Source organism: Pimephales promelas, chromosome 11 (assembly GCF_988280905.1).
Source record: "Pimephales promelas chromosome 11, fPimPro1.hap1.1, whole genome shotgun sequence".
Taxonomy (NCBI): Eukaryota; Metazoa; Chordata; class Actinopteri; order Cypriniformes; family Leuciscidae; genus Pimephales; species Pimephales promelas.
The window spans coordinates 18,664,930-18,687,331 of NC_142779.1; the positions used below are offsets into that span (position 1 = coordinate 18,664,930).

The following is a 22,402-nucleotide window of genomic DNA, read 5'->3' on the forward strand; positions in this document are numbered from 1 at the left end:
ACGTCACTCCGTAAACCAGCGACGACAAACTGGTACATAGGATTAGATGTGCTGTATTTGTTGATTGCAAATACTATGTATACATTTATTTGGCCAAAATTATAATATTATTTGATAATCACTAAATGTGTGGTGGGTGGGAATCACCTTGGAGAGATATTTGGTGTCGGTAGGACCATAATCACGTGTGCTTGTTTCAGGTAAGGACAGATTATGTGACGGACTGCAATGGCTCAAATGAGTAGGAAAAATTAATTGCTTTTCGAGACAAATTTTACCTTTATTCTTTTATTATTTTTTAGATATGACAAATGTGGTCACTCTCGGTGTTTGTAGCATAGCTGTAACGTGTAATAACTGCCATTAACATTAACGCAGTGTCTTTTTCATGTAATTTATGACTTCTGAATGTCACATCCAGTCAACTAAGATTTACTCCCATTGCTCATGACAATCAGGTGAACGTGTAAGTGTTTGCAAAGAAAAGAAAAAATGCTGTAAGATATCCATGAGCTTTTGCATGTTAATGTACTATTGTGGTGTTGTTTAGACTTGTTTTTTTAATCTTTTTAGATTAATAATGTACGATCGTGTAAGAGACCACCGTCTTTAAATTTAAATGGCAGCCGTATATTTTCATATATAAAAACCCAATTTAAGCTAATTCAAATGGACACACCAAATGTACAATTTAAAATATTAATTGGAAAATATCTTGTGCCAATCAAGTTTTTTACCCACTATAGCCTACTGCACTGTTAAATGTATGTATATCTCATTTTAGTTTTTTACTCGTTAAATTTAATCCAAATTATATTAATCTAAAATGTATTATTTATTTGTATTCTAATTTTATTTATTTACATATTTATTTGAATGCATTTTTTTTTAATCTTTTTAATTTTGGATTTATTTTTACATTTTCAACCCTCTGGGGTTCACCAGAGCCTAATTTAAAAAGTGAAAACATTTGAATCCAGAAGATCAACCGTATGTTATATGGCAGGTATGCATGTATAAAAGGTGTTTCATTTTCATTACATATGATGTTTTCCTTTTTACAGCATATTCTAGTGATCTGGTCACAAGAGCTACTCGGACCAAATGGCTGTTTCGAGGAAAGCATTAAAAGCTCTGTCAGGAGTTTATGGAGTCACTCACAGGCAGCCACTGTTATTTCCATCTACGATTGGATGCTCAGCTATACTAAGCACCAGGAGCGTCTATGAACAAGATTACCGCAGACCGGGTCAGGCCCCAGACACCCGTTGGCCTTGGCAAAAGATAAACTTTGATTTCTCCAAAGGTGTGGAGGGTATCAAGAAGCACATTGGATTGTTGAAGGATGAGTTTGTCCAACGCTGGACTGGACCAGACGGAAAGCCATTACAAGAGCACATGCTGGAACAGACCCGTGTCCAGTGGGAGTTCCGTGGGCCGGAGAGTCTCGATCAGTGGGTCGTGTCATCTGATCAGGAAATTGGGGGCCATAGTGTGGCATACATCAAACTGGGAAAGAACACCACCACGTGTTTTCTGTACGGTTCTTTGTGCTCCACGCCTCCTCGTGATGGAGAGACTCGATACAGTGGATACTGCACTATGCGCTCCAAACAATCTTTGGTCAGTACATCTCTCTGTCTAATCCATTATCTGATTAGTTAATCATCACATTTCAGATGTCTTATAAATTCTTTTCTTGCTGTCTGCTTCGTTTAGTAATAAAGACTGAGCTTTCTGCAGGACTTTTTTCAGTGGAGATGTTAATGTGAATAGCTAGGATGAAAACATTTAAATTAATTTGTAATATAATGACTTTTTTTTCCCTTTCATTATATTATATTTTATATTGTGTATTTAAGCTGACACAGATCACATGAAAACGTGGTTTAGACAGAATCTTGGATTTACAATACCATTCAAAAGTTTGGGGTCAGTCAATGTTTTAAAATGTTTTTGAAAGAAATCTTTTATGCTCATCAAGGCTGTGTTATTTGATCAAAAACACAGAAAAACAGTAATATTGTGAAATGTATAAAATAAATGGTTTCTATTAATATATATTTCAAAATATAATATATTGCTATGATCAAAGCTGTATTTTCAGCATCATTACTCCAGTTTTCACAGTGTCACATGATCCTTCAGAAATGCTGATTTGCTGCTCAAGAAACATTTATTAATATTTTCAATGTTTGCTGCTAAATATTTTTGTGAAAATTGATTTAGAAAAATCAGGATTCTTTGATGAATTGAGCATTCAAAAGAACAGCATTCATTTGAAACAGAAATCTTTTAAAACAATATAAATGTTTTCATCACATTTTATCAATTTAATGCATCCTTGATGAATAAAAGTATTCATTTCTTTTTAAAAAGTCTGATTGACCCCAAACATTGAACAGTATAATTTAGAATTGTACAATTTTTAATGAAAGTACATTGAAACACTATAATTCATGAGTTGCAAATAGAAAGACAGCTTTAAAGTTTATTTGCATAAATGTACATCATTTAAATTTAGCCGTAAGGGGCAATAACATGTTATTTGACCTTACAATATTCCTCTCTGCTGCAGGCCTCATTTGACAGAAAAAAGACCTATGACTGGTCAAATTTCAACACGTTACATATGCGTATCCGCGGAGATGGAAGACCATGGATGGTAAATGTGTCTGCTGAGACCTTCTTTTCTCATCAGAGAGATGACATCTACAGTTACTTCCTCTACACTAGAGGAGGACCCTACTGGCAGGAAGTTAAGGCATGTCTTAAGAATTTTACACTTATGGAAATCTAGAGACACTTCATCTGCAGTTCATATGAAAGTGCATTTAAATTGATCTGTTTTACGCTGCATTTAAAAGTTTGGGGTAAGATACTTTTATTCATCAAGGAAACATTACATTGAATGTGTCAAAAGTGACAGTAAAGAATTAAATTGTTACAAAAATTCCTTTTCAAATAAATGTTGTTCTTTTGAACTTATATAATCATGATATAATGTACCACGGTTTCTACAAAAATATTAAATCATGTAATAAGGATCATGTGACACGGAAGAGTAATGATGCTGAAAACTCAGCTTTGCCATTAGAAATAAAAGACATGTATATATAAATTTATATTAAAATAGAAAACCGTTATTAGAAATTGTAATAATATTTTGACAGTACTGATGGCAACTGTCTATATATAGTTCATTAGAGCTTTGATACCTGTTCCTTGTATGGGAAATTTAAATTAATTAATATTTTTTAATTAAAATTTCACAATATTACTGTTTTTACTGTATTAATGATTAAATAAATGCCTTTGTGAGCATGAGACTTCTTTCAAAAACCGTACTATGCCCCAAACTTTTGAACGGTCCAGGGCTCTTGATTATTAATTGTGCAATCATCACTGTCTTACAGATCCCATTCTCAAAGTTCTTCCTTTCCAGTCGTGGAAGAATACAGGATAACCAGCATGTCCTCTGGTTAGATAAGGTCAGCATGACTATTTCCTTGTAATTGATATGAGCATCTAATCATTAATCCTTCTATTTCCTCTGATGATATATTTATGAGAGTATTGTGGTGCAAATTCATACATCAAACTCAAAACTTGTTTGTGTGCTTTTAGGTAAAGAGTATTGGTTTTACATTGGGGGACAAAGCAGACGGTCCATTTCAGCTGGAGATTGACTTCATTGGTCTGTGTAACGACCATGCCCACACAGAGGAGTTTGCTTATGAACTTTACAAGAGAAACCCCGAGGTCTAATTGGATTAAAGAGTATTCAGCAAATCACAGATAACAAACATTACAAATGTTTTATTAATAAAAACTTTGTATAAACAAATCATTGGATGGATTTTTTGCAAGCCAATATCACATACACACACACACACAAAAAAAAAAACGACCACTTGAAGGACAAAAAAGTACAAAATTATAATTTATGACTATTGCTCAAGTTCAAATAGACATTTTGTGTGACCAACGTTTTAAGTGTCTACTGTTTTTTTCCCCAAGTACAAATGTAACTATTCACACTAAATACAATTTACCAGGCCATCTCTTTACACATAAATCAATGTTTAAGATATAAAATCCTCATCTATAAATGGTTAACCTTACTACACATTAACCCATGTTAATAAAAGAGATGTTTACAGAAGAGTAAAAATGTAAAAAAGTTGGAACAAAACAGACAAAAGTTAACATGTACAGCGAGTGTCTAAAATAGCAAAACAGGAAAGACAGTTAGGCCATAACCAGGCCCCGTCTGGCACCCAGCATATTCTCTTTCTTCTGTTTTCGGTCTACTGTATGCTTGGCACGTCGCTCCTCTCTGAAAGTTTAAAAAGGTAAAGCATATTCCATGAGAAAGTCTATATTTTAAAATTCAATTGGCAAAGCTGAATTTGCACATGATCATTCAGAAAATGTGCAGAGTTTTCTTATTATCAGCGTTGAAAACAGTTTTGCTGCTTAATGTTTTCATGGAAACTAAAAATAAAAAAATATTAATTAAAAATATAGAAACAGAAAGAAACAGTATAACTGTCTTTACTGTCACTTTTGACTGATTTAATGCATCCTTGCTAAATTAAAAAAAAAATCTTACGGAACAGTATTTGATCTCTCAATGGATAATCAAAATAAGCATCTAACCTGGTTTGAACTTGGTGCTGTTTATAGTTTTTCTGGTGTGAAGGAACAGTCTGAGATTTATTAAGTTCTGTGTTCTCCTGTGCTCCGAAAGGCTTCAGTTTTCCTGCAGAAATTAAAGACAATGAATAGCAAGCAGATATAAGATCATTCAATTCAAGAAAGCAGTGCCTGACACGTTAGTCCCAGGCATTACATTATATATTTTTCTGAGTGTGGACAAACCTTTGTGTGGTTTGTAGGTGAGTGGTCGAGAGAGACTGGCCTTTAAATCAAATGTATTCTTGTTGATGGTACCAGGTGTGACTGACATGCTGTTGTTCCCATTAAAAACAAATGGAGTAACTCCTGCAAAAACCAACAACAAATGAAACCAATGCGTCGTAAAATCATTTATAAAAATGATTTGTGCAACACAATGGAATCACCCATACCAGGTGTTTTATTGATGGTGTTGACACTTTTGTTAAGTTCAGGTTTAGTATGAACATCAGATTTTCTTCCCGGGGTGGAGGTGAGAGGGACAAGAGGAGACATACGAGCTGGAGTCTTTACCAGAGAACGCTTGTATTCGTTATCGTGAGTGGCCTGTGAGAACCTAGAGACAGAAAGTCTAAGTGAAAAGTCACTTTATTTGTCAATGCTTGGCTTTAGCACCTATATTTAACTTGATCTCAATACTAAAAGCATTTCAAAAGTAAGTGGATAAAACTATGCATACTGATGTATTTACCTGACATTGATTTTATTGGTGGTGAGGACTGTTGGTCTGAAGGTGGCGCTGTCCTTCAATGCAGACTTGCTGGCAGTCTGCTGAGTGAGCCTGCGTCTTTCTGGCATTGGTTTCTTCTCCTGCACGCCAGGACTGAAGAGAGATGCTCGGCTAGGAGGCACCTTCTAATGGGAGACAATCCCAAAGCTTGCTTATGATTCAGGTCAACCTCTTCCAGAAATAAACTGGTTTGACTTTGACACAATAAAACTGTCATTCGACAAGATGTGAGATTTATTTCCATAGTTTGAAGACCTGATAAAAATGTTAATATAACTAAAACTTAAGATGGACTTAGGCTTTCACATCTGAAGTCTTCATATGCCAATTAATTTTTTTTTTTAAATGACACAAATTTATTATCAGGATGTGTGCTAATTCAAAAGGGACAGCTGATAGGAATTGTTTGGTGACTTACAGTTTGAGCCTTCGTCTCAACCGATTTCTTCAGCGTCTTTTCTGACAGCGTCTAAAATTACAAAAATAAATTTATAAACCACTAATAGTTAATAGTTTTAGTTAAAGGACAAGTTCGGTATTTTACACTTAAAGCCCTGTTTTAAGATTGAGATAGAATGGTTAAGATTGAAATTTGGACATGTGCATTTTCGGTTTCTGTGGTTGCAACCACAAAAAAACAAAAATTCTCATACCAATCTTAACCATTCTATTTCATCAGAAACGATCTTAAAACAGGGCTTTAAGTGTAAAATACCAAACTTGTACTTTAATGATAATAACCCTAGGTCATTGTTACCTTCAACTCCTTGACTGAATTCCTGATCACCTCCATTTGTTTGTTCTTCCTTTCCACATACGAATCGATGGACTCCAACTTTTTGAAATGAGCCTCATGGAGTTTTTTGAAATCTAGGAAATGGAGATTTGCAAATGCTTTACTGAAGGGCAGAGCTCAGAATATTTGGTTACAAATGTTAAACAAGCTCAGACAGACTGGAAAATATATTTTCTTTTCACATATATAGTTGGAAGTATCATATTACTAGGAGTTGTCGGCCGCAGCGTAGGTTTCCTCTTCATCAGACCTTCATGACGGGGAATCTTACCCACAGTTCTTCTCCCCACACCTGCAAGATATACATTTTAAAAGTCATCACCGCATACACTGTTCAAATACAAATCAATAAATAACTTCCTCAACTCCCTTATCTATTAGAAGTAATTAAAAGTATGATTGATAATATCTACTCTCCACAAGCAACTTGAAATTGATTATAATTGTTCAAGCCTCACCTTCCACACTTGGCTTTGTAGAAGCATCTTCAGAGTCTGGATTGGTTTCCCCAGATTCTAGAGCTTTCTCAACAGAATCCTCTTTAGTAGAGATTTCAGGTGGAATCAGAGTCTGTGTGTCCTTGGCTGAGGACACCTTCCTTCTCTTGGAGCTCGTTCGGCTCTGCTCTTGTGCCTGCTTTTCTTCAGTCTAAACATTACATATTAAAAACAATTCATTATGCAATGACATAACGTTTATAAATTAGTATAAAAGATATGTTCTGTATATATGCTCGTGTATACCTGAGCAGTGACAGGTGGGAAGTCACTGAGCTTTCTCTTGGCAGTGCGTCCTTTTGCTCGGCGCTCGGTCACAAAAGTTGCCGTGTGCGCGCTTTGCGCGTCAACGGGCGGGATAGCATCGTAGTCGTGCGCGTTGGCTACATCATTCCCCTGCAAACAATGCAGTTTTTTTGCTTCTGTTATTACAAATCTTCACATTTTGAACAGATTAAGGGTGACGATAAACAAAGATATTACTCACATTTTCCGATGTCTGCTGTTGTTGCTGTTTTGAAAAGTGCTCTTTTAAAGCTTTCAATAGTTTTTCAGCCTAAATGCAATTAAAATCGAGCATTTAAAAAATAAAAATCACACAGCCACAAAGTAATAGTTAAATTCCATATATGTATATGTGTGTGTGTGGATATAATGCAGATCATTTAATACACATCACGGGTTGGCAGCGTGCAAACACAACACAGCACTGCATAACGTTACTTGGTAAACTCGATTTACCTTTATATTCGCTTTCATTCCAACTTCTTTAGCGAGGCGCTGCAACTCCACATATTTAAGCGAGTCCAAATCCATATTGTGGATAAGCTTATTGCCAAATGCAGAAATGTAACGTAATGCCGACACTCTCTCTTGTACAGATCGGTTTGTTTAGGTGGGATTGATAGCCGTTTGAAAAATGAAATAACCGCGTTTCAAAAACAGCCCTCTCCGTTACATGATTGGTTGAGAAGCCAATGACGACGCTGCACTACACCCAATGAGAAGTGGCGTTTATGTTTCGTTGGTTTTGATTGGCTGAAAGGCTTGGGCAAAATCCGGGTTTGATTGAGGGGTTTGGGCGCCACCTAGAGGTCAAACCAATAAATGAATTAACGTGGTTGCGTCTTTTGAACTGTTGTTGTGTGACTGAGTGGAGCAAAGACAAAAGTAGCTACTAGCTAACAATGTCGAACAGCACTCGAAGTTTGCTCGAAAGCTCTTATGATATCGGTCCATGTGACTCGACACAGACTAGTTCAATTGCAGAACAGCTAAGAGAACTGACAGACAAAGAAATGCGTATGGTAGATTATAGGAATTGCAGTGTTCTCCAATGCCTGACATGCAACACAGTGCTTGGAGACTCTCTCGGCATCTGCGGGGAAGTCCAGAGCCTAGAGAGTATCATTTGTTTGAGTAAGTTGTAATTTACCTCATTTTAAAAGCATGTAGATTAAAAAAAAAGGTGCAGATAGATTCAGTCATGAAAAGTTTTGTAAAATATACTAAACACGTGGGTAGGTGTGTAGTAATAATCTCTGCAAAAACATTTGAATATTTCCCTTTGCAGATGTTACTGAGGATGTGAGGGTGAATAAAAAGCTGGAAATGAGTTTGATTGGTAAACTGGCTTTCTCGTAAGTATTGCTTTCTATTGATCTCAGCCGCTTCAGCGTGTCGGATGGATGTCCCATTGTGATTTCTCTATCTGTAGCACCTACCAGGTCCTTCACTGTGCTGGTTGCAATGGTAGTGTTGGCCTGGTTCTTCACTCCACCCCAGAACACCTGTCTGCTTTACGAAATCTCTTCCTTTTACGAAAAGAACTAATCAACTGGTGGGAGTAGTTTATAATGATTATAAATTTGTAATGTTTTTATTATTATAATTATGACAGCCATATTTTTATTTTTACATGTTTATATTATATTTTAGCTACATGCTAAGAAGTGGCACATGTGTTAATGCCTCCAAAATCAACTTCAAACACAGACTCGTGGACAAAAATATTAAAGAGGTTTGTATTTATGCAATCACTGCTTATTGTACAGAAGGAGAGCAACATTATTTTCTATTAAATGATATTTTAGGCTGATTTAACAGCTCCTTAACTGAATTGAACATTCTGGATTTTCTTTCTCCTTTCTCTAGCTGAAGCAGTATTTAGAAGCTCAACTGAAGCAGGTGAATATTCTGGAGGACATGATGGAAAAATTGTCCACACACACAACGTAAACTAAAGAAATGGCAGGTGTGGAATATGTACAGCTTTCTTGTTGTAAATAGAGTATTTATATGTTTGTGTGATGTATTGAATGGGAGTTTGGTTCTTCAAAAATGTGCGAAATATTACCTTGCTTGGTTACTATGTTGCACTTTGTTCATTGTTCATATTATTATAAATAAATAAATATAGCAGGAAAAATGTCTAATGTGATCTCTTAAACTACAGAAAAACAAGAACACTGAAGAAAGGAAAGGAAACAACACATTTTATGATTGGCACCATGCTGCTTTTTTATTGCTAAAATGTAATATTTTGTACAAAATCATGCGGGGTGCATCTGTAGTGCATAGATCAGACTAAGCATAGAGTTTCACATTCAGAGGCAAAATCGTCAATACAAATCAGGTCGGGCAAAGCGTATAGACTGCATTATTGGCATTGAACAAAAATAAGCTGTCAAATTTTATTTGTAGGTTTTTCCATTTAAACTCAAAATTGTTAAGGCTTTGCTAAAAACGTATTGTATCCGACTTTGCCTCTTGAATCACAGACTCGTAACAATTTCATTTTCATCATACAATATTCAAATCCAAAAAGTAGCATTTCTTAATGAATACATCTGTGAATAATTTACAGTAGAGATAAACCTTTGGGATTTCATGCATTAGAAAAAGAAAGTCACAACATTGGTCCATTCATAGATTTAGTTATCACATTTCTGCATAAATATGTTCAAGCTAAGCTCAATTATTGCATGCAGCACAAAACATTTCTTGTCCACTTCTACCATGCATCAGCAAATGTTGTTTTTTGCACTCTTATTAAAAATACATGTAAATTCCCAAATGGATCCTTTATATTCTGGATGTATTGTGGTACATTTTATTTACCCAGGATTCACTGATGTAATGAATCATCAGAGTGTCTCAAGCTACTACCCAGAACACTGCTCATATTGCTGTCAATGAAAACAAGCATACAGCTTATGTGCGTTCCACTATATATATATATATATATATATATATATACATACACATACACTTCCTATCTACTTTCTTCCACCTGTCCAAAATAAAAAGTTCTTTATTTTAATATTTGTCACACCCACAGTGCTACCTTACTTCACATATTTATTTGGTGACCGTGTAAAATGGGGCTGTTTTGTTCTATGAAATGTATATAGTTCTGTATGAGTGATGGGGTGTTCTGAATAAAACACTTACCACTATCACAAATATGCTACAGATTTCTATTTCACACCAATAAACTACTTCTGACACTATAATTCATGCATGAACTGATTATTGCTTCTAAATCATGAACTTAATACACATCATGGCTTGCATATCTTCGAGTATATTTAAAAATATAGTTTGCATTCCAGTCATTGAGGTATTTATCTACATTACAATGCTTTGATAATTGCTTTATGCCACTTAATATTCTACATGTTACTTTAAAATCAAGAGTTTCTGCTACTAGAAATAATCTACCCACAGCTCTAGTCCGAGACAATAATACCTGATGGAAAAATGCAATATTAGAGGTATGAATACAAACACAGTTCTAGGTTACCCTTTCTAATCAGGAGGAGAGTACTCTATTCTCCCTTGGGTCTGATTATTACAGACAAAAAAAAAAACAAAAAAACTTTAAGGATTTATCTTGAAACAGGTATCGAATTAAACTCTTCAACACATGTAATATCTTCTAAGTTAAAGGGATACTCCACTTATTTCGGAAAAAGGCTAATTTTACCACTCCCCCAGAGTTAAACAGTTGGGTTTTACCGTTTTCAAATGTTTTCAGCCATTTTTTTTATATTTAGAAGAATATCAGTAACCAGACAGTTTCTGGTCTCATTGACTTCCATGGTATATTTTTTTCCTACTATGAAAATCAGAAAATCGGCACATTGGATTTGAAAACGTTAAAACTCAACTGCTTACCTCTGGGAGAGTTTTAAAATGAGCATATTTCCAAAAAAAAGTGGAGTATTCCTTTAGCAAGACTTTTTTTTTGCCCGTTAGAGACTTTTGTTTTGATCCAACTTGACTATTTTGGTCCCAGAACTTAATTTTTTTACAGTACAAACTAGGACAAACTCACACAGTGCTTTTGAAACATACATGTATTTCAGCATGGCTAGCCGCACGTCAATACCAACCGCCATTGTTCTAATCCTCAGCATGCTACAACACATTATTATTAACTAATAATGACTGCCCATGAATTAAAAAAACAAAACAAACTCTGAACAAGAAAAAATGACTCACCGAGTCGCTTCTTAATCAAACCGATCAAGGTGTGGATGCTGCATCCATGGTGGTTACTAGAACTAAATCTTTGTCTGCCTAATTTTATTTTCTAAACGACTTTATTATAGCATATACTGAATGTCACTACGACTATTAAACTCAGCAAGCATCGCTACCGTACATGCATGGCCACGTTTATGCTGGCACTACAAATCCCGCCACCTTAAAGCAAGCGGATGAAACTATACATCATTTAATGGAAGACATTGGTGATTTTGTTGTTTTTGCGAACAACTTGTCACTTGTTTGTACAATATACATATTCATCTCAAAACAAGACAAAGGAAATAAACAAATATTGCACATTTCCCACACTGAGGCCTCACTACTCTTCTTACTGCGTACATAACACTTTTATTTCTACCAATCCGTATGATAGAAACTACTATACAAACAAAACAAACATTAGGTGCATTTTCTCCTTACAGATGAAGTTAATTTCCTATTTTCACAGTGCACTGTAGCTGAGGATCGAGCACAGGCTCTCTACCCAGAGACCAACTTGCCATAATCTATTTGAGATGTTACATTAAACATATTAAACTATTAGCTATTAACTATTTTTGACCGTTGTGACCAGTGCCAAACATGTAACCATTTTTCTGCCTTTCTTCAGGCCTAATGAAAAGGATAACCATGAGAATGTTACTGGTTTAAAGTGATGTGTTTATCTCGCCCTTCATGTTCTCCTTGAGAACATATAGGACAAATATACAACCAGTCGTTTTTTTTTAATCCTACACCTATTAATAAGGTAATGTACAAGAGAAGAAACATCATGACTCCTCAGACAATGACTATTTCATAGACAATGGTTATATTTATATAACAACGAGAAAAAGAAATGTGAATATAGTTAGATCAGAGCGCTTGCTGTGTGGGTCTGAGCTGTGGTAACTTCTGAGGTAGTAAAATAATTATATTTCATCATGTCCTGCATCTCATCAGAACACCACCACCACTAGAAAGGTTTAACTGTGGAATTTATAATGCGTATGCCTGGGTCAGTGTGCCACCGTCTATCTTGGTATGTCAATACAAGTACATAGAAAACATGAAGAAAGGTTCATGGTTTTGCTGAAGCACCAATATCAGTTCAGAGATGAGAGAAAACATTTTTTGAAGAGAGCTTTCTGTCTACAGTATGTAGTCTCATTTGTAATGACTAAATAAATGACGCAGTAGTGCTTTACTTGTATGTTTGAAGCTAAGTTATGGAAATAGTCAGTTGAGAGACAGGAGCTGGGACACATCTAGGCACTTAGTCTGCAGAAAATAAAATTCTGGGATGAAGCTACTTCATCTTGCTTGCAAGATTTAGTTTTTAAACGTGCATTTGTTTTACCTGCAAATCGGGTGCGCTTTTGCTCTTTCCAATTTCACTTTTTTTTAACTCAACCTGCAACTATATAAATATCCACTGGGTTTATTTATAACCAGACGATGGTTCTTTACTGTGGCACAATTACGTTTTTTGGACACATGAGGAGTTTATGGTTCTTTCATGAATAAACACAACTTCAGTTATCATCTTCAAAGTGCAGAGATGATATGATCATAGACCTGGGACAGTTGGTATGCTGAACAAACACTTCCCTGAAATATCGCTGGAGGAAGGTCAACTTATCAGGATGGAGGACAATTTGAAGAACAAAGACAAGACGGTCTCATCTGCAACAGATCAGATAAGGCAAGGACGTAAGCCCAACAATGACACAATATCAATTACTCTCTTTATTTTTGCTGTACCAATATTGATTTTTAAATCCCAATTGATTGATCTTTTTGTTGATGCATGAAAAAAATGTATCTAAACATTACTTATTGCAAGCCTCCCATTCAATATTCACAATAAGCTTTGACTTCTAACAATAAATACCGTTTTGATGCTTTTTTTAAGTGGCGTGATAGTATTGTTTCAACCACAGAAACAATGATTATGACACTTAACATTACATTTAACTCAGGAAAGGCATTTAATGTCCATAACTCGTGAATTATCTTGAAAGAAAATGACTAAAATGCTAACTATATGTACAATATCACACATTCATTCATTATATTTTTAACTAAACATGTCAGTGATGTCTTATTATAACGTATAATATAATATTATAGTAATATACAAATGCCAGGTTTGTGCATTTTACAGTTGAAAACTGACATACTGTACCTGATAATTCTCCAAATTAAATGTAAATCAGAATTTAACCATATCAAGAGCTTTTGAGCTGAATCAAATTAAATCTGTGTCAATACTCAGCCCAACAAGTCAAGTATCTTGTGTTATTTCTGCTGCACAACTGACCTACCTGGTCATGAGTTCCTTTCCGGACTGTTCCTTTCTCTTCTTGTCATGACATATGAGGGTCACTAATTTGATAAGACAAAGCAGTTTAATTAATATCTGCAGTTTCATTTAACAATGTAGCCATTAGTTCTACTGCACTTAATTGAATTGTAATGCACAATCAAATAATGTACATCTCGACTCATGCACAATGCATGATCACCTATGCATTGTGCAGGGGTCGAGATGTAGCGTTACATTATTTGATTGTGACGCAAGTGCTGGAATGCGAAACTGCAACACAAAGATTAGACAAAGCCAAGCTCTTGCAGTACAAGTCAATCCTTATCGTACACTTACCGTCTCCGGTGATCTCGTGCTGGTATAAAAGCGAGTGAACTGGAACGAAAAGTCATCCCTATCATAACGTTACTCGTTGGTTGGAGTTCAACGGGCCAGGCTCTGAAATGTTCAGTGAGCCTGGCCCCGCTGCGCTGTTGCGGCAGTGGACTGCGCGCTACGCCATTTCAATCCCGTCACCGTGTGCTGCTGGTGGTGCTGCTCTCACTAGCTCTGCAGCGGTGGACGCGCTCTTCCGGCGCGCACCCGTGCGCATCGTTGTCTGCGCTCTGATTGGTCAGTAGAGCGATCCGTCAGCCGAGCAACATCCGCCTTCTTGGACAAACGCAAGCGTACAGGTGGAGATATATGTTTATATAGGCTATATTAATAAACAATGAACACTGTTTTGTTTAATAATTTCTTTGTTAAACAATCTGAAGTGCAGTAACAATAAGAGTTCCTTTATTTCTACATGTGCTCAGTTTCTTCTGTATCAACCGTATCAACACATATTACATAGCACACAGTGACCTCTAGTGGTTTTCTCGGGTAACAACATCATCTGATATCTTTGCAAACACCATTATAAATAACAACCAAACGAAAGGGAGAAAAACAGAAGAAAAAAATGCCACATGGAATCAAAAACACGATACGAAAACAAATGAACAGGAAAAAAACATCGTGAATAATTTACATACTTAACCTGACTATTTAGGAAAACTTCAAAATATTTAAAGTCTTGATGGCTTCAAGGTCTGCTCCAAGGCTGCATTTATTTAATCGAAAATACAGTAAAACAGTAAAATTATAAAATATCCTACAGTTATATGTATGTTAATACATTCAGCATATTTTTTCAGCATAATTACTCTTCAGTGTCACGTGAACAATGCTTTAGAAATCATTAAAATATGATGATTTTCGGCTCAATAAACATTTATTATTATTAATGTTGAAAATGGTAGTGCTGCTTAAAATTATTGCGGAAAACCTTGAGCAATTTTTCTTTTAAAAATAAAAAAAATCACAAGAACAGCATTTATTAAATGTGTTTGTACGTATCATAAGAAGATGTAGGCTAAACAATCTTTACTGACACGTTAGGTCAATTTAATGCATCCTTGCTGAATTAACCTTTTTTACTCACTGTTTTATACTGTAGGCTATATGTAAAATATATGTTCAATAAATCTGCATAAAAACACTGCATTTCATTAACGTTTCCAAACCGGTTCTGTGTAATGTAATATAGGCTATGAGCAGCCATTAACACTATGGAGAGTGTGACAAAATATACTTCATTAAATCATAGACAGTAAAAGCATAAACTACACCTCAGACAGACACACACGATGTGCTTTGATCACGCACAAGATGAACACGCACGCGCGCGGCGCGCACGCTTGCCTCCTCCCCCTGCTCACTGCGCGTGCGTGCGTGCGAGGTACAACATCAACAGAATGAGCCCTCCTCGTTTACTGTCAGAAATAAAACAAACTCTTTATTATCCAAAGTAATTAGTTCTGTACCTAAGTATTGAGTGCGTTTCTGCCCAAATCCTACAGTCGCCTTATCCGGACTAAACTCCGCGGTTCAAAGTGGTAAGAGATATTTTTTCCGATTTCTCAAAATTAGATTGTGCAAATGCAACAGTGCTAGGCCGCAGGCTTATAATCGATCAATCATTTATTTCTCTGAGCGTTAAGACTGAAACACATCTGAGAAATGTTTGTTGCATTTTAAGGCAGTTTGTTTTCAGAAAAAAAACTACATGTCTTTCAACCTACGTGTTTAACAGCAACGCTTCCGCAAAAGTTGGATATCAATAAAGGCAGTGCTGCAAAACACAAGAGCGATCAGGAAAGATTTTTCATCGTTTTATGCAGAAAAAATATCTGTAAAATACTAACCATAACACAAATGCATTATTTGGGGATGCTATAGGGAGACCCCATCGTTGCACGTGCATTGGTAAGCCTATAAAGCTGCATGCATGTGGTCTTTTGTCCATGAACTGTGCATGAGACCAGTGGTGATGGAGCTCTCTATGGTTGCCTGTGTTTACATTGGTATAAATCTGCTGGTGCAATGAGCCCTTTAATGACAAACCATAATGTACAGTCAGACTCAATGCAAATGGGTTTGATTCAGTAATTATAAAGGCATTTTAGTAATTTTCATGTTTCACATCAAGCCTTCAGTCAGATCATGAAGTCCATGCACATGTTTCTGAGCCTTTTGATCTTGTGACAGCAAGCGCCTTCACACTGCTTTGACAATTGCTCCCATAAAAGGTTTACGATGCATCTAGAATGAAAGTTGTGAATGTGAAAGTTACCTACAGTAATAATATGAGGAAGAGTTTGTGAACAGACAATTAGTAAATTCTTTTGGTTACAAGACCAGTAGTGTTGGTAACTTACAGTAAAAACAGACTCGCCAGTGACAAATAAGTAAAAAACTATCAAGTAAAAACTAGTCCAGACATAGTTTTATCACAAATGTGATACTGCAGCATGTTGCATATAGCTTGAATGACATGACAATAAACCAAACGTGAATTTACTTGTAAAAGGTTTGCCATCATGAGAATAAATAAAAAAAGAGTTATTTTAAATTGCAGTAATAATTCACATTTGCATTTTGATCAAATAAATGCAGCCTATGAGTATAAAAGACCTATTTCAAAAACATTCAATCTTAGCATAGAGTGAATGATTATTTGATATGATTTAGTGTATATCTGACCTCGATTTTTTTTTTTTTTCACATTCAGTCTTACTATGTGTTTGGAGCTTTATTGTTGTGGTTTGTTTTCCTGCAGGTATCTAAAGTGTAACCAATTTAGACAGGGGAAGGGCGGATCTGGAATGGCAGGAGGAAGAAGAGGAGCGAATAGAACGACATATTGTCGTTCTCCGCTGAGCAGTGAGACAGGCTCCGTTGGCAATGGCAACCATTCCACCAGCTCACCTGTGACTGGTGTGAGGTCACGGACCAGGTGAGGGTAAAGCTACACATACTAAACTAATGTTCTATTGCTTTGCTAAAATACTCCTATGTAACCCACCTATTTCAAATCCGTGTGATCATCAGGAATGGGTCCGGAACGGGAATGTCCAGCCCTCCGTTGGCCACTCAGACGGTGGTGCCACTGAAGCACTGTAAGATTCCGGAACTCTCCATGGACCGGAACGTCCTGTTTGAGCTCCACCTGTTTGTGTGCCATCTTATAGCACTGTTTGTGCATTACGTCAACATCTACAAAACCGTGTGGTGGTACCCCCCGTCACACCCACCTTCACACACCTCTCTGGTGAGTCACGTCTCAAGGCTCAAAAATGAAACTCCACAGAAGCCTTCAATCCTATTTTTTCTTTTTCTTTTCTTTTTTTTTTTTTTCAGAACTTCCACCTAATTGACTATAATATGTTGGTGTTCACCATCATAGTTCTGGCACGCAGGCTAATTGCTGCCATTGTAAAAGAGGTAATGTGCATTATTTTATATCCGTATGTCATTTTAACAGTTTTTTAAAAATTAACGAGTAGTGTATCATCATTTTTGCCTTATTTCTTTCCTCCAAAGGCATCACAAAGTGGGAAGTTGTCCTTCCCACACTCTGTCTTCCTGGTGACGGCTCGTTTTGCCGTCCTGACTCTTGCAGGATGGAGTCTGTGTCGTTCACTCATTTATCTCTTTAAGGCGTATTCTGTACTTAGCCTGCTCTTCCTCTGCTATCCGTGAGTAAAAATCTTAAAGATTTTAAAGTGGACAGTCAGAATTTACAATCATAGCTATCCATTATGATATTTAAATTTTTCAACACTCTTCTCTATCTTTCCCCGTCAGGTTTGGAATGTACATCCCTTTCTTCCGACTCAGCTGTGATTTCCGCAGGGCTGGATCCATGTCCCCGTTAAGCGGCATGAGTTCTAAAGAGGTGGCCGGTGCTGCTTTGGGACGTGGGGGGCGGGACTATCTCTCCGTCCTGAAGGAAACATGGAAACAGCACACCAGTCAGCTGTACAGTGTTCAGCCCATGCCCACCCACGCCTGCTGTCTCTCTCCTGACCTCATCCGCAAAGAAGTGGAGTACCTGAAGATGGACTTCAACTGGAGGATGAAGGAGGTGTTGGTTAGCTCCATGCTAAGTGCCTACTACGTAGCGTTTGTACCTGTTTGGTTCGTCAAGGTGAGTGCATTGACAGGTTTTCTGTACACTCACGTGCTTATGCATTAGTGATATATGACCACTTTTCTGTGGTCTTTTCTCTGGCTCGGTATATTTCCTGCTTTTTTGTCCTTAGCCAATCACATGCCTGACTTTGACTTGGTCAACTTTACTGTAGTGAACACTACACAATGACTAGTGGATTAATTCAGCCACATATGTTTAAACCAGAAACTGATTTAGAAGAAGTGGAAGAGCAAATTATACAGGCTTGTCTACAAGTCGATGTATCAGAATGGTTATGCGTTTAATGTATTGCTCTCTACAACGTCAGACACATAACAGTTGATAATGATCAGCCTTTTGATCAGCAATGGTGTTGTCTTATGAATTTGTTCATGGTTTGTCTTAAAGAATATTAAAACACAACATAGACATATAAACAACATTAAAAACATGATTTTCACCACAGGAGGTCTTTAAGGGACAATATTTCTCCCCTTAAATTGATTTTCTATAACAATTTTACATTTATAAATACCTTTATCAAATAAATAATGTTTTAAATATAAAACGTTCAATAGAGAAATAAGCAATGATTGTAAAAACAAAGTGACACTGCCAGTAGATGGCGGTAAGTCACTCTTAAGTCAGTAAGTCAGAAAAGAAGCAAGTGGCTTTATTTTGAATGGGTCATTGAATCATTGACTGAGAATACTTTTAAAGAGACAGATTAATTTACTAAACAGCGCTGTGTGTTGCAGTTCGGCTGTGGCTTTCGTTGGAACAATTTTTTGTTGCAAAACAGAACAAGCAATACAAAATGTTCATCACTTATTACACTTCTGAATCTGTTTGTTGAATTGTTGTATAAAATCAATGTCACATTTGCAGTCGTGTGGATTTTTGGGAAAAATTGCATTCTTGCTGCTCATATAATATATTATCAACATTAAAAACAAGAACTCACATTGTTTTTCTTCCATATAGCAGAGAGTTTGAGTCTTAAATCGATCTGTTTGCACAGTCTGTCTATATTTGTTCTCCATACTAGTACGTGGTTAATCCCCATTTTTATAAAGGTACATTGTCAAGAGCTGCAGTAATGTAGCTTGATTTTGCATGCAATGCTCGCTGCTTGTTTGGATGCAGTTAGTTTTCACCGCAAAAGAGGATTTCATTTGATTGGATGATATGGGATGTTTGAGGACCCCCTCTGTTACCTCGCGTACCCTCAAGGTATAGGTATCCCAGTGTAGGAACCACTGACCTAAGGGGAAAAATTTGTCCTCCTATTTAGACCAACACATGCTAATTATTTTTCCAGCTATTATTTTTATGGGTTTCTGTCCTCAATGCAAAACTTTGGTTTAGCGTCATGGGTTCTGTTAATATAACTCTGGATGTATTTTGTGTGAACTTGTCAACATGTTCTTTTAAAAATAATTTTTCTATGCAAGCTGCTTAAAAATAATGAATAATCAAATAAATGGAAATTATATTTGCCTATAATGCATACAAAAACTACCATCCAAAAGTTCGGGGAAGTAAGATGGTTTACTTTTTTTTTTTAATAAGTCTCAAATGCTTAACAAGGCTGCATTTATTTAATCAAAAATAGTTAAAACATTAAAATTGTGAAATATTATTACAATTTAAAATAACTGTTTTAATATATTTAAAAAATTCCTGTGCTGGCAAAGCTAAATTTTCAGTTTCATTAATCTTGTCTTCAGTGTCACATGATCCTTCAGAAATCATTCTAATATTCTGATTTCGTGCTCAATAAACATTTCTTATTATCATCAATGTTAAAAACTTTGTGCTGATTAATGTTTTTCTGTAAACTAATGGGTTTTTTTCAGGATTTTTTGATGAATAGAAAGTTCATAAAATCAGCATTCATTATAAATGGATCATTTTTGAAAGATTATTTATGTTTCACTGTCATTTTTTTTATCAGTTTAATGTTATTGCTAAATAAACGCACTTAAAGGAATATTGCAGGTTTTTAGGTTACTCTGTAATACCTAGCACTGCACATTTTGTCTTAAAGTGATAGTTCGCCCAAAAACTAATTCTGTCATAATAATTCTAATTCTGTCATCATTTACTCGCCCTCAAGTTGTTTCCAATCTGATTTTTTCTTCTTCTGTGGAACACAAAAGAATGTTGGTAACCAAACAGTTGCTGGACCCCATTTACGTTTTCATATTATGGAAGAAAAAAAATAGTCAATGGCAGTTAATGGAGTCCATCAACTGTTTGGTTTCGGACATTGTTCAAAATTCAATCTTTTGTGTTCAGCAAAAAATAGAAATTCATTCATGTTTGAAATGACTTAACAGTGAGTATTTTGGGTGAGTTTAATTTCTGGGTGAACTGTCCCTTTAAGCCTGAAGAGTCTTGAGTGAATTGTTTTACATTTATTTATTTTTCATCATTTTTCTCTTTGTTTGTATAGAGCACTCAGTATGTAGATAAACGCTGGTCCTGTGAGCTGTTCATCCTGGTGTCCGTCAGTACTTCTGTCATTCTGATGCGACACCTACTTCCTCCCCGTTACTGCGACCTGCTCCACAAAGCGGCTGGGCACCTGGGCTGCTGGCAGAAGGTGGACCCCTCCCTCTGCTCAAACGTCCTCCAACACATGTACGTCTGACCTGGGGTCATAGAAATGTCAAAGATTTAGGTTGTGTCAGAGCTTTTTGTGCGTCTTTGTTGGTAAATATATTAGTATAGCAGGTTCTGACCGATTGATTCCAAATGCTTTTAAAGAAAGAGCCTAGTTTTAGTGAAGTGTTCAGTTCTTGGTCACACCCTTAAAAAAATGGCTGCATTGTGTTGAATGTTTCAACATGTTCATTTTATCTTGGGTGTTGCCAATGCAATCAACAACAAATTTATTTATAGCACATTAAATTAATTTGAATTAAATGAACCAATATGTTTTTAAACATGAACATGAATTGGTTTTCAAAATGTACACCTAGAGCATATTTATCTTACTATATTTGTTACTTTTGTTTGTTAATTTTATTTTTACTACTGCCACAAGATGTTATTTTTTATTAATATTATTATTTTTACTCTTTTCTGTTTTCCTAAATTAACATTTTCTCATTTAATTATTATTATCATTTTATTTTGTATTTGTTTGCATATAATATTGATAAATCATGTTATAAACCTTTGTTGCAATGTGTTTGCTTTTGTTTGTAGACTGTTAACTCTTTCTTTTGCTTTTTCCCCCTACAGATGGACAGAAGAGTACATGTGGCCACAGGGAGTTTTAGTAAAACACAGTAAAAATGTTTATAAGGCCATGGGCCATTATAACGTAGCAGTTCCCTCAGATGTTTCGCATTATCGTTTCTATGTAAGTATAAACTGTAGTTGAACTCTGAAACAAAAAGTGCGTTGTTTTTGCTGTTTGCTGACTCATCAGAATGAATGTCAATGTTATTAGAAATATTATTACAAAGAATGTATTATGTATTTTTCATGGGAATAATATTGCAATAACCACTGTTCCCCTTCTTTTTTCCTCTCTCCTAACAGTTTTTCTTCAACAAACCACTTCGAATATTGAACATTCTCATAATCCTGGAAGGTGCAATGATATTCTACCAGCTATATTCACTGATGTGTTCAGAGAAATGGCATCAGACGATATCATTAGCTCTAATATTATTCAGTAATTATTACGCCTTTTTCAAACTGCTCAGAGACAGAATAGTTTTGGGAAAAGCATATTCGTATTCATCCAGTGCCTCTAATCAGAAAGTCAGTTAGACAAGCGTAAATTATTGTCAGTCATCACAGATGAGCAGAAAACATGCATGAGAGCTGTTTATTTTTTCTACAAGTGCATTTTTTTTGTCTGTTTATGTTCTGACTTGCCATGAAATAAAAAGGAAACGTATTTTTATATTAAGTCTGTTTCTCTGAAGTTTTTAATGCACTACTTCTTACATGGCTGTCATAATCATCTGACATAATCAGACACAAATGTGTTTCTATAATTCAAATATTTGTATTTATTTTTAAATCATTAAGCCCTAGATTTATCGTCATAATATTTCTCAGGTTCTGGGACCCAGGAATAAACTTTTGTCCACTGTAGTGGACATTATATTTAAGTTAATTTCTGACACCATATACGTCACAGTTTTACAGTGTGGATGTCCTGTAAAGCGCACACTCAGGGCTTTTAGATACCAAATGTTAGGTTTCACCATGACAACAATTTTTCCTTGGTCTTTTGGCTGACATTAATTTAGTGATCAAATTTTGCAGGAATATGGGTATAATAGGTATT

General features: G+C 35.8%; 4 protein-coding genes and 1 long non-coding RNA gene across 8 annotated transcripts; 3 read left to right on the forward strand and 2 right to left on the reverse strand.

The window, feature by feature from the left end:
- The first annotated feature begins 10 nt into the window (after positions 1–10).
- On the forward strand, positions 11–3,847 carry ndufaf1 (NADH:ubiquinone oxidoreductase complex assembly factor 1). 4 transcript variants are annotated; one of them, XM_039672731.2, is made up of 5 exons: positions 11–200; positions 1,065–1,623; positions 2,579–2,764; positions 3,417–3,491; positions 3,628–3,847. In XM_039672731.2, exons 2-5 carry the CDS (start codon positions 1,105–1,107, stop codon positions 3,766–3,768), a joined length of 921 nt encoding a protein of 306 aa, XP_039528665.2. In that variant the 5' UTR covers positions 11–200; positions 1,065–1,104; the 3' UTR covers positions 3,769–3,847. The 4 variants fall into 4 exon arrangements, with proteins under 4 accessions (XP_039528665.2, XP_088973267.1, XP_039528667.2 ...); XM_089117141.1 differs by lacking the exon at positions 11–200 and adding an exon at positions 248–497; XM_039672733.2 differs by lacking the exon at positions 11–200 and adding an exon at positions 248–466.
- nusap1 (nucleolar and spindle associated protein 1) lies at positions 3,800–7,650 on the reverse strand. Its single transcript, XM_039672730.2, has 12 exons — positions 7,466–7,650; positions 7,212–7,280; positions 6,971–7,120; positions 6,686–6,875; positions 6,436–6,519; positions 6,189–6,301; positions 5,850–5,900; positions 5,393–5,556; positions 5,094–5,257; positions 4,885–5,007; positions 4,663–4,765; positions 3,800–4,339 (listed from the first exon to the last, which is right to left on the reverse strand). Exons 1-12 carry the CDS (start codon positions 7,538–7,540, stop codon positions 4,252–4,254), a joined length of 1,374 nt encoding a protein of 457 aa, XP_039528664.2. The 5' UTR covers positions 7,541–7,650; the 3' UTR covers positions 3,800–4,251.
- Positions 7,651–7,806: 156 nt separating this feature from the next.
- oip5 (opa interacting protein 5) lies at positions 7,807–8,978 on the forward strand. The gene is made up of 5 exons (XM_039672736.2): positions 7,807–8,143; positions 8,298–8,364; positions 8,442–8,564; positions 8,663–8,744; positions 8,879–8,978. The coding sequence occupies exons 1-5, from the start codon at positions 7,912–7,914 to the stop codon at positions 8,960–8,962; spliced, it is 588 nt and encodes a 195-aa protein (XP_039528670.2). The 5' UTR covers positions 7,807–7,911; the 3' UTR covers positions 8,963–8,978.
- A 240-nt stretch (positions 8,979–9,218) lies between these two features.
- LOC120479886 (uncharacterized) lies at positions 9,219–14,160 on the reverse strand. Its single transcript, XR_005622986.2, has 3 exons — positions 13,923–14,160; positions 13,585–13,645; positions 9,219–12,943 (listed from the first exon to the last, which is right to left on the reverse strand). It is a non-coding gene; the product is annotated as an uncharacterized LOC120479886 (long non-coding RNA).
- Positions 14,161–15,354: 1,194 nt separating this feature from the next.
- tmem39b (transmembrane protein 39B) lies at positions 15,355–22,018 on the forward strand. Its single transcript, XM_039672701.2, has 9 exons — positions 15,355–15,508; positions 16,732–16,908; positions 17,004–17,223; positions 17,313–17,396; positions 17,496–17,650; positions 17,760–18,102; positions 20,546–20,733; positions 21,340–21,460; positions 21,643–22,018. The coding sequence occupies exons 2-9, from the start codon at positions 16,778–16,780 to the stop codon at positions 21,874–21,876; spliced, it is 1,476 nt and encodes a 491-aa protein (XP_039528635.1). The 5' UTR covers positions 15,355–15,508; positions 16,732–16,777; the 3' UTR covers positions 21,877–22,018.
- The last annotated feature ends 384 nt before the right edge of the window (positions 22,019–22,402 follow it).

Coding starts and splice junctions, on each gene's coding strand:
- nusap1 (XM_039672730.2), bottom strand. CDS start 7,540: ATGGATTTGGACTCGCTTAAATATGTGGAGTTGCAGCGCCTCGCTAAA. Junction 6,302..6,435: donor GCTGCGGCCGACAACTCCTA/GTAATATGATAC, acceptor TCCATTTCCTAG/ATTTCAAAAAACTCCATGAG. Junction 5,258..5,392: donor ACCAATAAAATCAATGTCAG/GTAAATACATCA, acceptor TTCTGTCTCTAG/GTTCTCACAGGCCACTCACG.
- tmem39b (XM_039672701.2), top strand. CDS start 16,778: ATGGCAGGAGGAAGAAGAGGAGCGAATAGAACGACATATTGTCGTTCT. Junction 17,397..17,495: donor TTGCTGCCATTGTAAAAGAG/GTAATGTGCATT, acceptor TTTCCTCCAAAG/GCATCACAAAGTGGGAAGTT. Junction 20,734..21,339: donor TCAAACGTCCTCCAACACAT/GTACGTCTGACC, acceptor TTCCCCCTACAG/ATGGACAGAAGAGTACATGT.
- ndufaf1 (XM_039672731.2), top strand. CDS start 1,105: ATGGCTGTTTCGAGGAAAGCATTAAAAGCTCTGTCAGGAGTTTATGGA. Junction 2,765..3,416: donor CCTACTGGCAGGAAGTTAAG/GCATGTCTTAAG, acceptor ACTGTCTTACAG/ATCCCATTCTCAAAGTTCTT. Junction 3,492..3,627: donor ATGTCCTCTGGTTAGATAAG/GTCAGCATGACT, acceptor GTGTGCTTTTAG/GTAAAGAGTATTGGTTTTAC.
- oip5 (XM_039672736.2), top strand. CDS start 7,912: ATGTCGAACAGCACTCGAAGTTTGCTCGAAAGCTCTTATGATATCGGT. Junction 8,144..8,297: donor AGAGAGTATCATTTGTTTGA/GTAAGTTGTAAT, acceptor TTCCCTTTGCAG/ATGTTACTGAGGATGTGAGG. Junction 8,365..8,441: donor ATTGGTAAACTGGCTTTCTC/GTAAGTATTGCT, acceptor CTCTATCTGTAG/CACCTACCAGGTCCTTCACT.